Genomic DNA, 17,698 nt, shown 5'->3' with positions numbered 1-17,698 from the left:
CTTGTAATAACGAGGCCCAAATCAAGTAACTATAGTTCACGTCAATAACATAAGCGGCTAATTGGTTGAACTTGTAAAGTTACTTAGCTATGAGCAGTAACAATCTTTGAACTAGAAACTGCTGATTTATTTTTTTCTTGTAGACAAATTTATACATGTCAACACCGCATATAAATTGAGTTGTGTTAGCGCCAATAATTTTTGTGTTTTGTAATTATCAATTGGTCATCAATAATATTTTAATGGTGTGAGATTAATCCAATAATATAAGATTATTTAATTTTTTTTATGATTAAATACTGACCAACTTTTTAAAAAATTGCTGCAAAACTTTTCCTAAATTGAGAAAATATGTGTATATCTATATACTTTTTGCTCTGTACACTATAATTCACGATTAGGATATTGCATGGCATTTTGTTGTTGAAAATTAATTTAATGATTCCTACGGTGAATCTTTTCATTGAAAATGCTATAAGATAAGGAACAAAATGTTGTGGAGCAGTTATTTTTTAAATTCACTGTAATTAGTTGGTGGTTTATGCTTTGATAGCTTATTATATCATGCATTATTTGAAAGATTTTTTTCTATTATGAGCATTGTAAAGAGTTTGTAATCTTTAAATAATTATTTAGTAATATATATAATAATTATATTGATAATGAAAAGATTATTTAATTTTCGGGCAAATTTTATAATTTTGATAGAGTCCGTCTAATCCAATTTCACTTCAAATTTTAAAATAAATGGCTAACTCAAATTCTTAAACTTTACAATAGACAATAACAATTATTATCATCGGTTTTAGAGTATATAAGAATATACAAGAATTTATAAAAATAAATCATATTTTTATTAAGAAAATAATGATAAATAAAAAAATCTTTATTAAATATAATTTTTTATTATATATAATGTTATTTTTACGTCGATCTCAAAATTAAGGAACTTATTATGGCAAGCCAAGAGGCGTTGACTAAACACCGTGAAATGATCCTTGTCACCACAAAAATGTGTGTTATCTTTTGTAACCCTTATTTGATGGCAACCGTAAATTGGTAATGGCCAAAACAAACTCGACTCCAAATCTCATTCCTGGCAATAATTGTTATTCATTCATATTCTTTTGTTGTCACCGAAAAGAGGAGAACGCATCCCATTGTCTCTTTGCAAATCCTTCTTGCTAGCCCTGAATCATCTCATCTTTTTCTTGTAAGTATGCATCTATTTTTTTAGCACTTATTACTATTATTATTATCTTTAATTTCAGGTGCATCTTAGGTCAGTAGAATTTTGTTGCAACATACATGGATAGTCATGATTCATTAACTGGTATAGGCTTCATCATGTGAAATATATAAAAAATCAACTTGGTTTTCATCTTTTGTATTGAAATTACCATGTCTTTATGGTCTATCTTTAAATGAATAATTATTTCTTCTTTTTGTGATTATTTTCATTACTTACATTTTTAAACGATAGAAAATTATTAGAATTTATTATTTTTAGCTATTAGTTTTAGTCATTAATTTATTTTTTTAATTTAATAATTTAATAACATATTTTAATTTATATTTTTAAATATTAATAACTAATTAATGAGTAAAAATCAATAAATTATGATAATCATTTAGCATTTCTTAGCATTTCTCTTTTTAAATATATATGATTGTTGTTGTTTTTTTTTTTTTCGGTTCCGGTGATCCTTGTAAATATATACTTATTAAATTGTCGTACTTCATAGTATGTCAAATTTGTAGCTATTTTTCTTATAATTCTCGGCTCGGCATATTTGAAATTGTTAGTACTTTTATTTGATAGTTGGTATCTCTCTCCTACTTTGGACATCTATTATCTATTATATATCTCTAATTTTAAGGCCAAAATATGCCACATGTCACTTTTTTATTATAATTGAAATCAAATATTTCTCTCCAAAATTAAAGAACTCTCCCCTCTTCTCTCTTCCTTTCTCTATCTCTCTCATTTCTTCACTCACTCTATCTCTCTTATATATCATTATCAATAACTAATTACGAATTCGACAATCAAAATATATAACATAACATTCTCTATTTGTATTTAAATTAAATTAAAATTAAAATCTATTATATATCTCTAATTTTAAGGTCAAAATGTGCCACATGTCACTCTCTCATCGCAATTGAAATCAAATCTTTCCCTCCAAAATTAAGGAACTCTCCCCTCTTCTCTCTTCTTTTCTCTATTCTCTCATTTGTTCACTCACTCTATCTCTCTTATATATCATTGTCAAGACTAATTACAAATTTGACAATCAAAATATACAACATAATATTCTCTATTTATATTTAAATTAAATTAAAATTAAAATACTAAAATTGAAATATAGCTATATTATATATTATATTTATATATTACTAACTAATTTAATAACTAAAATGTGTCACATGACACTCTCTTATTAAAATTTAAAGAAAATATTTTCCTCTAAAATTAGTAAACATCCTTCTTATATTTTCTTATCTACCTCTCTCTTTTTTTCTATTTCTCTTTATCCTTTCCACTCTATATATAATTTATAATTCATATTTTATATTAGTAATTTGACAAATCAAAATGTGTCACCAGATATTTTCATTATAATTAAAATAAAAAAATTTCTTAGCTTCCAAAATTAACAAACTCCCTCTCTCATTCTTCTTCTTTATCTTTCTCTCTCATTTCTCTCATTCTTTATTTTTCTCTACCTTTATGTTCTATAAAAAATAAAATTAACAACATAATATAATTTAAATAAAAAATATTATTATATACATATTTTTTATTTAATTTTAAATTTTTATTGCTTATCTTTTTAATATATATTTTTATTTTTTTAATATTTATTACATATAATTTAAAAAAATATTAATATTGTGTTTAAAAGTTAAAATTAAGATTCAATTATTTTAAAAAAAATAAGTTAATTTTATGACTATCAATATAAATTTTTTTATGTTAATATCTAATTATATTTTTTTATATATAAAAAAATATTATTTTTAAATAGCAAGCATAAAAATTAATTATTTCTATTTGTACAATAAACTTAATATCTAATTAAATATAAAAATATACACGTTAAATTCTTTCAAATTTTAGATAACGAATGTTAAAATTAAGTAAAAAAAATTAAACTCTTTCATTTGAAAATAATAACTAAAAAAACTTATTATTTAATTTTGTTTAAGACTCTGGTCTTTTTAGTCGACGGAGACTTTTGTCCCTTACGACTATTTTATAAAAATAGTTTAATGCTATAAATTTTTTGTGTCATAATCTATAATATCAAGATCGACGTAATTTTAAAAGATTTATATTCCCGTAATAATATTACGGGTAAAAATACTAGTATTCACTATTACATTGTTTGAGAAGAGTCATTTGCAATAGATAACCTATTGATCCAATAAATCTTACTCTATTACGTTATCACTTTACAAATTTTTTAGATCTAAACTCTAAATTATTATAAATAATTTCCCGCACACATATATTATATAAGTTATTATGCAGAATTAGGCTATGTAATTTGATTATAATAATTAATTGGGCGTAACTGTGACTTTACCTGCTTTGTCTTTGACAATCTTGTTTAAAAATTGTTTTGAGTCTTTGACTTTCAATTTGTTTGTTTTTAAGTACAAGAAAAAATAGAACTTAAGATCACTTTTGAAGAAAGTTTGTTCGTTCTTCCTTTTAGTCCATAAAATTCAGAAGAACTGAGTTTTCTAATTACATTTTGTAGGTCAATAGAATCCCAAAATTAAACGTACAAAACATGATTTTAAGGACTAAAATCACCTACGGAATATAACTTCAAAATTTTGGTATTTTTAAATTTTTTTGATAAAAAAAAAAAGATGAAATGTATTTACCATTTTAGGAAGTCAAGAAAGTACTAGTTTTATCTGTTTATTTATTTTTGGTAATTCTTGATATTCCAAAAGAAAAAGTATAAAAAGTTAATTTTTGATTAGTTAATATTAGTTCATTTTTTAAATTTTAAAAATTTTTAGTTTTTGAAAAATTTAGAATTCATGATATTGAGTAATTTTAGGTATCAATTTTTCTAAATTAATATTAGCCATTTTTTAAATTATTTTATTTATTTTAAATTCTAGACCTTAATTCATAAATTTTTAAGGCCTTAACCCTACATTTTAAATTATAAATCCTAAATTTTAAGTTGGTTAATGTTAGCTAACTAAAACTTGATTCTCCTATATCTTTTTATAATTTAGAATTAAAAATTTATAATTTCTTAAAATAAATAAAATAACAAATTAGCTTAATTGAGTGAAAAGAAATTGACTCCTTAATATTACACATCTCAAAAATAGTCAATAACGTATAACAGAAATATTTGGTAATCAAAGAAAATCAGCCAGAAACAGCCTTAAATTGTCTTATTTAACATTTATTAATTGTTGCGACAATTAATTAATGCTAAATAAGGCAAGTTCTGGCTTTTTTTTTTTTGTCTACCTAACATTACCCAACGTATAATTTATAGAGGAATAGACAAATAAATTTCTAAATTTTTTATCAAAAAAAATAAATATCTCATCAAGTTAAAATACAAACAAATTCCTAACATTTATAAACGGGAGACACATAAAATCTCTTCGCAATGGTTTAAATCTGATTGGAAGAAATCTATGTTTTTCTATTTATAAAGATGAAGAACTTATTTGTAATTAAATTTAGTGAACAATTTATTTATTTTTTAGATTAAAAAAAAGGGTAAGGAACCTATTTGTTATTTCTTTTAATTTTTTTTCACGGTTTTGATAATTATAGTTATAAGTGCAAATTTAGAATTTTTATTCATCGAATTGGTATATATGTTAGGATGGCCACAAGTTTTAGCTATTGGGATGATTGCGTTAACCATCGTGACTTAGAAGCAATGTGGAGGGTACCTGAAGTCAAAGCCGAATGGTTAAAAGCTGGAGAAGTCAAAGGTGAAAAGGTTCACCTCTCACGTGATCCTGATGGCCAACCTTATCTAACACAAACTGAAATGAGGGTAAATTAATTTCATTGACTTTGAAATTTCTTGATACTAATTATAAAATGTATATAAAGTGTTATGATGGCGTTCATGGAACCATGAAAGAAAGTTGCCGTTATTAGAATTTGATTAAATTTTTTTTTTAAATTTATAAGTTTTTACATTTTCAAGTTTGTACTTGAATTTTTAAATCTGTAACTAGAATCTTATTAGCAAATATGTCTAAACATATTTTATTAAATTAAATATTTTTAGAACAATAAATATATAATTATAAATTTAATTATAAATATGATGAAATTATAAAGACTAATAAAATAATTTAATTCAGAATATGTTTGAAAGGCCCGTTTATTTATGAGCTTCCTTTAAATTTTTTATTGGTTTGTGGAAAAAAAATATAAAATGGTGAAAATAATAAAAATATATATTTAGATAATGAGTATGTTATTTTTTACTTTCTTTCATGTTGAATATTTTCAGGCTGTCACAGACATTATTATTAGAAGAAACTTTCCTTCACAGATAGACCCTGTATGTCTTTATTTAATTTCAGTATTTTATCTGTCTTTACTCTTTATTTTCTCAACTTTGACTAATATATTGAAGAATGTTGAATAGAATTATGGATATTATCGTTAGATGTTAAGCGTGTATGAGTTGTTACGTTAGTTAACACTGTTAGGCATTTTTAGGGGTAAGTGTAGTCATAGGGTAGTTATATTTTAAAGGAAAAAATATATTTTTTATCTTTAAAATTTGTTAAATATTTTAAAAATATTTTTAAAATTTATTTTGTTTAAATTTTATTTTAAAAATTTTCAATTTGTATCAAATATATTTTTGATAGTTAAAGTTTTAAGAAATTTAAAACTAATTCAGTAATAATACATGACAATTATATCTGATTAGCTTGTATTAAAATTTATTCTTATGAAATTGTTATGACAAAATTAAAATAAAATAAAATTTAAGAATATTTTTAAATTTTTTTTAATAAATTTTAAGAATAAAAAATATACTTTATCTTATTTTAAAATAAAAGTTGAAATCTAGTATGTATATTTTTATAGTCTACAGTGACGACAATAATTATATAAGTGTTGTTAAAATAAAAGTTATATATTTTTTTATATTTTAATAATATTTTTTTTAGTAACACTTTTTAAAAAACATTGTTAAATAATAAAAAATATTATTTTAATTTTAATAATACTTTTTAAAATACCATATTCACCATGGCCATCATAGCATAGATATTCTAGAATAATCCATTTAAAATGCCAGTTGCTCCCATACATATTCCAATAGTGCAAAGATATAAAGTGAGAGAAAATAAGAATAGATCTCTTTTTTTTCTTTTCTACAATGAATATACTTTGTATTCTATTCTATACACATTTTTACTGAGTTCCTACCTTTTAAAATATGACTAATTATATTTGTTGAATGATGTACTTATAGTTTATCTCTCTCATTCTATTGAATATGCAATAGAGTAACTTTACTAGTGAGAAATCTCTTCATTCTCTTCTTTCTTTTCGAACCTTTTCAAATTACACTCTCCTACTCCTGTTTTGTCTGACATTAGAGTTATTAAATGTTATTGATTATTTTGCTAAAGGTTTAATTAGTATTGGTTTGAATTAATTTTTTTAAGTGAAAAAGTACTTTTTTTTATAAAGTATTTTTATTTGATTTAAAACATATTTAAATGCATCTTTTAAAAAAATATTTTAATTAAAAAAATAAATTATTTGCTTTTTCTAAAAACTAACAATATATTACTTTTAAAAAAAGCATAAATAAAAGACGTTTTTAATACTTGAAGGATTTGTTTGTGTGAGTTTCTAAGAAAATATCTTTTTTTTGAGTTATCTTTTTTTAAAATATCTTATAGAAAAATAAAAGTAATTTTATATTTGAATATCTTGTGAAAAAAAAATCTTATCAATTACATTTGGATATAACAAAATATAAAAATATTTTTTTGTTTATTTATTATGTGAAAAAATTATTTTTAAAGAAAAATCTTTAAAAAAATATGTAAATTGTAATTTCTCAAATAAGATATTTTTATTTTTCTAGCGTTTTTATTTTTACTACTAGAAATGTATCAAATACACTAAAAAATAGAAAAAAGATTGTTTTATTGAAAAAAAAATTTATCAACTTAATGACATCCAAACAAGCACGAAAATTCTTTTTAAAAAGCCTATCCAAATGTGAATAATTTTTATCTATTAAAAAAGATCTTTTTTGAAAAAATGAAAAAAATAAGTACTTTTTTTAGAAGCCAATCCAAACTTCCCTTATTCTGTTAGTTTTTATAATTTTATCAAATTTACAATTAGATTTTTGTATTTTTTTTCAATTGAACTTCTACTTTGCTTTTAATTTTATAGTTAGGTCCTTTTCGTAACAAAAATATTAAAATTAATAAAATATTCTTTTTAAAAAATATGTGATCAAAGATTTAATTAAGTTCTTAATTATGGGTAACTTCAATTTGTGAAAAAATATTCTAACATTTTTTATACCGATAAAAACTTAATTACAAAATTAAAAATAATGTAAAGACTCAATTAAAAGGAAAAAAATATCAGAATTTAATTATAAATTTAGTAAAACTATAAGACCAATAAAGTAATTAAATCCTTTCTAAAATAGCAAAAAGAAGAAGAAACATAACTCTCTAATATTGAATAAAATTAGGGCTATCAAACAGATTAGCTTGGCCCGTTTAGACTTGGACCGCTTAAGATTACTTTATTTATAGGCTATAATTTTCAATCCAGACCGTTTATGGCTAGCTTGACGGATTAAATGGGATGACCCGTTTATTTTTTTATTTTCTTTTTAAAAAAATATTTTAACAAAAAAGATTATCTTTTGACTAAAAATCTTAAACAAACAATATTTTTTCAGTTGATGAGTCGGATTTTCGAATCAAATCGAAAAAAATATTGGCAAAAAATATACAATTTTTTTGAAAATATAAAATGAAATTTAAATGAACCACCTATTTAATCTATGGACTAACCCATTTAATCCGTCATTTTTTAGATTAATCGAATTTAACCAAAAATTTAAACAGACTTAATTTTAGAAATAAAATTAGGTAAATAAGATGGCTCAATAAACATAGCCCATTTTGACAGCTCTAAATAAAATGATCTATTAAATTATAATTACCAATGTTTTATTTAATTTGAGGATCTATTTTTCTTTAAAAGGGACAATTAAAAGGGAGTAATGCAAAAAATGTTTTAAATAAAAAAAAGTGTACACTTGAGATGTATACAAAAAATAGTGGTACAATAAGTATCATTTTTCTACTGTAACCACTTTAAATTTTATTGATTTCCATTACTTTCATAATAGAAATCAATAGTAACTCTAAGGGTTAAGTACGATTTTGGTCCTTAAGAGATAAGTTAAAAAATTTTTTTATCTACAATCTTTTTTTTTATAAAAAATCGTTTCTAAAGTTTAATTTGGTTTTAAAATTGTCCTTACCTTAGAGACCAAAATCGTACGGAGATGACGACGAAAACGGAGGTAAAGGTGGATCGTGGACAGCTTCCTCTTTTTTCCTTTCCTGGAGCAAAAACATTTTTTTTTATTTTATAATTTTTTATTATGGACAATTTAGTCTAAAATTTTAATATTTAAGTAAAAAAGACAATTTTAAAATTTAGTTTTAAATCTTAAAGACGATTTTGTATGAAAAAATGATAAAAATAAAAAAATTTTCGAGCCATATCTTAAGAACCAAAATCATAGTTAACACTAACTATAATTATTAAGAGCATTATACTTAGACATTATCATTTAAAGGGTCTCATTATTATTATATCCCTAATTATTTTTTGCAGAGAATGGTTTGTGCTATTGCTGAACTTGAAAGTGATAGACAATTACTTGTTATGCGAACTACCCCCAACTCTAAAGAACTTACTGTAGGCCTTATGCAAATCTTACCAAAAACTGCTCATTGGTTGATGAGGTATATATATATTGCCAAAATTAAAGTTCTTCATTGATTTAATAATTTTATGATTTTCTATGATCATTAAGGTTAATTAATGTACCTTAGCTTACAGTGACTTAGGTTATGGCGCTTATGGAATAGAAGGGAGTCAAGCTCTCCTTTTTCAACCATTTACAAATGTATACTTTGGGGCTGCTTATATTAGATGGTTATCAAATTTCGAAGATATGTAAGTTCTATATATATATAGACTTCAACTTGCTTTTCATTCAAAACGTGCTCTGAACTTTGCATGTTACCTAATTCATGTCTGAAGGGGTGTTCAGGGTCAAGTTTAAGTAGATTTGGATCCAATTTTAAAAGGTAATTGAGTCTATTTTGATATGACCCGATCCAAAAATAAATTAAATCGACCTGATATAAAATTAGCATACAAATTTGTAAATTTTATATATTAAAGTAATAAAATTTTATTTTTAAAAATTTAATTTAACAAATATTATATATTTTTGTATCAAAATAAATTATTCTAAAACAAAAATAATATCGTATAATATAAAAAAATATTAATTAAAGTATAAAAGTATAATATAATATTACTAATTTCATTGTAAAATGTATATTTTTATTGTAAAACACAACTTTGAACGAGACCAGATGACTCGAAACATAACTCAAACTCGACCCAAAAATAACACTGATTTAAAATGGCAAATCTGAATCCGGCAAAATATATCTCGAGTCCAAGCCGGATCTTGAACACCAGTGCATGCATGTATATGTTGTGACTTGTGTGCCATCAAGGAGTTTGTGATGAAAATTACTTTTTTCAAAAATTTAAACGAATAAGAAGAGATACATAAATAATTAATTAGTTATATTTTTAACATGTTCCCTCATATATCAACTTCTTTTAAGTCTGCTTGAATTCTTTATATATATTTTTTTATTTATCTTATACTATAATTTTTTTTAAGAGTTAACAAAAATTGAATTTTAGACTTTTAAATCATAAAAATTCTGGTATCATATCATAAAACTATTCTTTTTAAAATTTATACCGATAAAAAGAGACACATAAATAATTATACATTTAACTGTTTTTGCTTACAATAAATGTTTCCTCTGAAATAATTGTTATCTTGCAGAGCAAGAAGTGAAGAGTTTATTGTGAGAGCATATAAAGGTGGTACAAAAAAAGTAACTCACAAATCAACTTTGCAATTTTGGAAAAGCTATCTCTTAGCCAAAGAAAGTTTTCCGTCAAGGTGAACCCTCATCTTGATAGATTATTGAAAATTTGTTGTTCCTTCGAAATTCTCAAACTTTAATATGGTAATTTAGAAACGTTTTACTCTTGTTATTCAGTTCTAATAAGAAAAGAATAATACAATTAAAATCGATTCATAATTAGTCAACAAAACTTTAAATAACACAATGTACAAAATTTGTGATAGACTGATAGTTAATTATTATTGACTAATTTTTCTTATTTCTCCGTATTTATCCTTTATTCTTATGTAAACTTATATAAATGTTAGGATCTATTTGTTATATATAGAAGATAATCTCAAAACTGTTTGCCGTGTGATATGTAGAAAGATTGAGAAGTGTGAGAAGTGAATTGATGAGGAGTGTGAATAGCAATAGATGATGAGGGACTGTTTGAGGTCATGTAAGTGGTGCGGCGACAAATGCTATCTGTTGAGATCAAGAGTTGATTTAGTCTTGAGGGAGGTGAAGGGTGGGAATTGAGATGAGGTTGTGATTGCATTGCTTGAGCTGACTTATGAATAATAGGAATTCTGTAGTGAACTGACCATCCTTGAAAGAGAATTTCTACTCATCAAAAACAACATTACATGTGATAACCACCTTTCCAGTATTGGTAAGGCATTTGTAATCCTTGTGCCAAGTTCCATAACCAAGAAAAACATATGGTGATGATCCGAATTTGAGTTTATGCTTATTGTAGGGTCTAAAGTGAGGACGAAACAAGCACCCAAATACTCTGACTTTTAGACAAACAATTTCTCACTTGGTGACAGATTCTAAAGTGTTGGTGTTGGATGAGTATTAATAAGTTGAGTAGCAGGCATTCCATCCCCAACAAGAAGAGTCAACCCTATTTCTACCACATGTCTATGCTTCCTCTCTGCAATGCCATTTTGTTGAGGGATGTGTGGACATGAGAACCTGTGAATTATGCCTTGCTTCTGTGAAAACTTTAACAATCTATCATACTCAACAGCATTGTCAGACTGAAAAATTCAACCATCTTTTTGAAATTTTGAAATACTGATTTGAGTTGTCTTTTAGACCTCAACAAGTATAGCCAAGTAAATTTGGAATTTGCATCAAAGAAATTAATAAAGTAAAAATTACCAAATTGATCTGAGACTGGGACAGGTTCCCAAATCTCAGTACACTAATTTTAAGGGAGTAGTATATACAGACTTTGAAATTGGAAATGGGAGTTGATGAGTTTTTCCCGAATTACATGTTGTACAAACTAATTTATTCTTAAGAAAAGATAAAGTACAAGACTTCAACACTACATTTACTACTTTATTTGATGCATGACCCAGCCTTGCATGCCAGAAAAGAAATTGATCAATTGTCGTGAGTGCAGTGCTATAAGCACCTGGGTTTATTTTCAAAGGAGTAAAATTAAAAAACTTATACATTCCTTTCTCTACATTTCCTTGAAGAATCAACTCTTTAGTTTTTTGAGATTTCACATAGCATTGGTCAACATGAAACTCAAAATACACACCATTGTCCCAGCATAATGTATGCAAATAAGCAAGTTGTTGGTAATTTTAAGTACATACAGTAACTTAGCCAACAAGAATTGCCTAGAACTTAAATCAGTTTTGAAATATGAGTTTCCAACAGAGTTGATTTGTAACCTGAGCCATTTCCTATAGCAACTTGCTCTGATCCTGGATAGCTTTCTCCTTCTGTCAAGTTCTGAGGATCTAGAGTCATATGATGTGCGGCTCCACTATCTGGGATCCAATTCTGATCGTACATTGTTGCTGGTGTGGCCACCACATTGCTGAGATTTGCCAGAAGAATGGCTTGTGATCCTAAATCACCATACTGTGATCTCTGGCTTGACTCTCCTAACATCAAAATAAATTTGCATTAAATCTGTACCAACACCTGAGAGCTATATGACCAATCTTTCCACAGACTGGACAAATTGACCTGCCTCCACCATCATTGAACTGATAATACTGTTGCCTCTCACCATTAGCGAATCTTTGACCACTATCACTGAATCCTGAATCAATATTGTCATACCTTCCTCCATTTGAAAAGAATTGTCCACCCCTCACTGATCTGCCTCCTCGAAAGCCACCTCTATAATCACTTCTAAAGCTTCTTCTAAAACCTCCTCTACCATTATAAATTATTGGAGTGTTGAGCTAAATTAGCCTGAATTAATGAATCTGGTTGTCTGAACCTTTCAAGCATACTCTCATGTGGAACAAAAAATTCTAACTCTCCAACTGAGAGACTGGTTGGTCTTCACACCACAGCTGTGGTCAGAGGTGCATATTCCTCTATCATTGCATTAATGTGATTACTTTCTCGAATTGTTTCACCTACTGAGGCTAAGGCATCAATCGTTCCTTTTATTGCTAATACATATTCACTTATTGCACTTCCAATTGTTATACTACTTAACTTATTCATCAATTGCATTATTCTAGCTCTAATTTGAGATGAGAAATAATCTTCTAACCTTTTCCACTTTTGATACGCATATACACACCTACCATGCGAGTAGTGAAAGGTTTTGACATGGAGGCTAGTAACAAAGACCATAACAATGCATCTTATCTTTTTCACCTTTGAAACTCTAGGTTTCTTGCTCCAGTTACATCAATTTGCTGTGGCATATCTTTACTAGTAGTGTGATTCAACAAATCATGACCTTCTATTGTTGATTCTTTTTTATCTTTCCATTGGAGAAAGTTGTCATCATCAAGCTTCATATAGATTCATGATGAGTTGAGATTTGGTGCCATAGATGATTGAACTTCAGTTAGATCTGATTGTGAGCTTGCTTCCACTAATACCATGAAAGGTACCAGACTCAGTTAGAGAATGAGGGAAGAAAGGGAGAGGGAGAGAAGAGAGATCGAAGTTGAGACAAAGAAGGAGCCGTATATTATTGCTAAATCTGTGAAATGAATCTTAATTACACTGTTAGTTAAGCTCTTAGCTATATATAGTAACTTCTAACCATAACTAACTAACAGATGCACTCTCTCTTCTAACTAATTTACAACGGCTTAGACTCATCTGCTCCGCGGTGCACATATTCTTATCATGCAAAAGTATCTAAAATTCGATTTTTATTATTAAAAAAATTCAGTATGTAAGATAAGAAAAGGCATATATAAAATTTCTTTCCCAAATAGTTTCACACAAACGCAATCGTCTTTAATAAACTTTAAACAGTAAATTAAAGAATAAGGGAAATATCCTAGATATATTATTTCTTTTTTAGGCTGTAATTTAGGGAAGGATTGAATATAATAGGAGTGGATTAGAATATCTTATTGCCATTTTTTTAAGTTTGTGCAGAAATTCTTTTGATGAAAGAAGATCTGAGTTCAGGAGTGGTCTATCTCAAGCTCATTCTCGTACTGGATCTGTCGGATCTTTTGTACTTTTATCAGATATTTCAAAAGGTAAGTGATCGATTCATCCAAGTGCACCATATATATATACTGTCATTGCTCTTTTTGATAATTTGAATTTCACTTCGCTTATTCTATTATTGTATTGATCTTAGCAGACAATAATACTTTTCCTATTTTTTTTTTACTCCTTGTCCCCCTTCTGTATACCGATGGATGAAATTCTGGAAAAAACGAAATGTTATGTGGGGTTTTAGATTCATCTCTCTCTTCTGCCCTGGTGGTTTTAACCTGCGTCATTTACAAATGGATTGATAAGTTTATTGTTTGGTTAGTTACGTGGCTTTTGTGAGAATGTTGTATCCTCTTTCATACTCTCATAATTTTGTTCCCCTTCAAATATAGAAACAAGTGGTGACACATACTGGGACTCTAGAGTATCTGCAGAAAATATGGAAGATATGTGGAATCATCCTGTTGTCCGAAAAGAGTGGATTAAATCCAAACAGGAACCAGGGAAAGTGCTTATGGCTCGTGATGAAAAGAATAGGCCATATCTTTCTCGAGCCGAATTGAAGGTTTGAATATATAGTTTTTATTTGATGACATAAATTTTCAATATATATAAGTTAAGCTAAAATAATCCGTTTATAAATGAGTCGTACTTTTATTATTAACATGACTCGCCTATTTTTACGAGCAAATAAAGTAGATTCATGGTCTCTCTTTTTTAATTTCTCATAAAATGATGATATTGTCCTTCTTATTTCTTAATAAAAAATACACACTCTCTCCCCAGTCCCCCTCCCTCCTTTTTTTAATTTCTCATAAAAATGATGGTTTTGTCCTTCTTAATAAAAAAACAACCAAATGTTAGTATTTGCGGAGAAATTAAAGAGGCTTACAAAATTAAAGAAAAATTGCCCTAGTGACATGGTCACACATAATGGGTACCAAATCTGTTAATAATTGAATAGAATTTTCTTTACTTTTATAAACTAAAGCCAAAATATTTTCTCTCTTATTTTTCATATAATTAAAGATAGAACAACTCCTTTTTTCATAAGAAAATGTATCTTTGACATAAAATGAATTTGAATATGAATTGGTTCTTTATCATACTATTCTTTTTTTTTTTCCTTGCAGGCAGTTGCAGATATAATTCTATTCAAATACCTTCAAACAAAGAAAATGAAATCTGTGAGTAGACAATTTTACAAGAACGATTTTGATTCGTGCATAAGAATAATAGAAAATTATTATTAGGATATATATATATAACCTGTTGAAAAAGTTGACAACCATTATAACTATATTGAAAACTTTTATTTGGGGAGCTATCTTCTTTTATCATTATAACAGTGACAGTTTCCCCTTCTTCGTCTCTGTCTTGCTGATCATGACAAATAACATTAGAATAATGGCACAGACATGATCAAATGAATTAATGTAGTAAAGATGTAATATGAGAAGGAGATCGTGCTAGAATATTTAACAAGTAAATTATGAATGTTTACCAAGTCTTTGAACTTGTATGCATCACAATATATTAGCATATAGCTCAAAAAATCCTTTTGCTAGTTTAAAATAACTTCTGAAGTTATGGACTAAAATATTATGATCTGAATTAGAGTTAAATAACAAACTTAACTACAATCATCAAAATAACTTCCAAGACACTTTGGATTACAAGACCATTACTAAGGTCTTTAAAAGACTTCAGATTTAGACTAACTCCCCACCAATTTAAAAATTTTAGATATTATTGTCTTAAGTCTTCTTAGATTAAGAAGTGACTTAAATTAAATATTTCACCAACCTATCTAAGAACTTTAAATATTCTCCTGACCTTCTTATACAAGACTCAAATTAGACCAGAGTCTAACTTAAGAATGTTAGATATTATTTCTTTAAAATTTCTCAAGCCAAGTCTTGATGACTCAAATTGGATATTTTACCCATTTAAGAACTTTGGATATTTTCTTACTTGCAAGACTTAGATTAGATCGCAACTTAATCTAAGAATATTAAATATTCTTTTCTTAAAATTTCTCAGGGTAGAGATCACTACCACATTAGGTTACAACGAAAAACCGTTGAGTTCAAATACTCCGTATTATCCAAGGTGTTTAGAAATTCTCAAGTTTAACAACTTAGTTGAGAACCCTTCTTGGTTATGAGATAATTTACAGATTTTACCTAAGAAACCAAACATATCTCAGATATACAAGAGAATTTATTGGGTAATAGGACCAATAGTGTGTGCAGAAATATTGGTGAGTTAATAAAGTCAGCAACTATAGTCTAAAGATGCTTTCTAACCAATGCATGGCTTACACAACTTATCGGAATGTAATCTAGTTGGAGATGTATGCCTAAATTACAAATTATGTTCTCTTGATATTCATAAGTGCGTAACTTATGAGGTGAGAATACGGAGAGGAAGTTTTGAGAGCAGATTCTTCAATATCTTGATCTTCTCAAAATCCTTGTCAACCTAAAGAGACTCCATGACATTTTTATTAAAATAGTCTTCAAGTCACAGAGTATATTTTGGAAACCTTTTCCACCCGTTGTCCTTATATTTTCCTAACAATAAATAAACGGTGATACTTTTGTTTATATCGGCGACTTTGGCCATATATAAAAGTTTGCACAAATAGAGAAAGCATTTGATCTCTAAATAGTTTGTCTTATTTAGCACAGTCACAATTTAAAGGTTGGAGCCAAAACGTGTGTTTTTTTTTTTGGTGACTGACTGACTGCTAAAACGTGTGTTTTATTAATGACTTTTTGAGGTTAGCAATTTGGCACTCTTATTAATTTTACAGATGGGAATAAGATATATGAAGTTTTGAGGTGTACTGTGTTATGTTGCTTCTAAGATAGGTTGACTACTTCGAGAAATTAAATAATCTAAGAACTGGACCGAAGTGGCCAAGGCCAATTAACTTAATCGGGTTAATTGGAAACTAACCACCAGATCAGTTTGCATTGGTTTAGGGTAAAAATTGGATGTTAGTGAACCAATTAAAAAAAAAAAATAGTTAAACGGACCTTATTTTTAGCGATTAATTAGTTTAAATAAATCACCAAAAATGCACTCGAATTATTTTATGACAAAAATGCTCTTAAATTTTGTTATTGACTAAAATATATTTAAATTATTTAAAACGTGACACAAATGCATACCTATGAACTGAGATGTCATATATTAACCGAAAAAAATAATGTGGCAAACGAAGCTTAATTCTGATGTGGCCAGTGAGATTTTGACATTAGTAAGTAAGTCACATCACACTTTTTTTTGTTAACAGAGAAAGTATTTGATCACGATCGGACATTTTTGGCATGTTTTTAAATTATTTGAAAGTAGTTTTATCGATAACAAAATTCGAAAGTATTTTTGTCAGCATCAAAATAATTCAAATTTATTTTCAGTGGTTTATCTTTAAAATAATAAAATACTAAAATTTCATATTTTTAATTTTATTATATACTATTCAATTTCCGTTCCTAAATTTTTAAATCTTTAGTTTCACCCATTTTATGATTGGATTGATTTTCTGAATCTTGCTTTTGAGGTAGTCTTATTTACTCAACTTAAATTCTGAAATTATATTCTTATATTTTTTGATATTTAAACTTTTTGAGTTTGAGAAGACACCTAATTTACTTATATTACTTATGGAAATAAATGACGTCGGACGTCATTTGGGTCACCAATCTTAGCGAGGTTAACAACCCCACTATGGTGAAAATAGCCATAAACCCATCTTAGTTGGCTAAGCCAAGGATGCACCTCTTACTCTCAAAGATCCTAGAGGAAAATAAGCACACAACTTATTTCATATTCAAATCAACTTCAATTGTATTTCATAAATAAAAGGTACATGAGACGATGTGAGACTAATACATAACACAAAGTTCACTATTCTAAACAATTTGGGACTTGTATTCCCTTATTATTTGTGTTGTTTTCTAGGTGTTGGTAGTCTGTTTGTTTA

At 26.9% G+C, this 17,698-nt stretch overlaps 1 protein-coding gene across 1 annotated transcript in view; it reads left to right on the top strand.

The window, feature by feature from the left end:
• Positions 1 to 1,064: 1,064 nt before the first annotated feature.
• The window catches only part of LOC112771912 (uncharacterized), a 28,624-nt gene continuing 11,990 nt past the window's right edge, over positions 1,065 to 17,698 (top strand). Inside the window, exons 1-9 of the mRNA XM_025816768.3 lie at positions 1,065 to 1,213; positions 4,877 to 5,054; positions 5,523 to 5,573; positions 8,918 to 9,048; positions 9,146 to 9,262; positions 10,182 to 10,301; positions 13,636 to 13,742; positions 14,097 to 14,269; positions 14,838 to 14,891. Of these exons, the coding sequence (XP_025672553.1) occupies positions 4,878 to 5,054; positions 5,523 to 5,573; positions 8,918 to 9,048; positions 9,146 to 9,262; positions 10,182 to 10,301; positions 13,636 to 13,742; positions 14,097 to 14,269; positions 14,838 to 14,891 (930 nt within the window). The 5' untranslated portion in view covers positions 1,065 to 1,213; position 4,877. The remainder of the gene's footprint in view (positions 1,214 to 4,876; positions 5,055 to 5,522; positions 5,574 to 8,917; positions 9,049 to 9,145; positions 9,263 to 10,181; positions 10,302 to 13,635; positions 13,743 to 14,096; positions 14,270 to 14,837; positions 14,892 to 17,698) is intronic.

Source organism: Arachis hypogaea, chromosome 18 (genome assembly GCF_003086295.3).
Source record: "Arachis hypogaea cultivar Tifrunner chromosome 18, arahy.Tifrunner.gnm2.J5K5, whole genome shotgun sequence".
Classification (NCBI taxonomy): domain Eukaryota; kingdom Viridiplantae; phylum Streptophyta; class Magnoliopsida; order Fabales; family Fabaceae; genus Arachis; species Arachis hypogaea.
The sequence above is the reverse complement of the archived record's forward strand: the minus strand, read 5'-3'. Positions and strand labels throughout refer to the sequence as shown.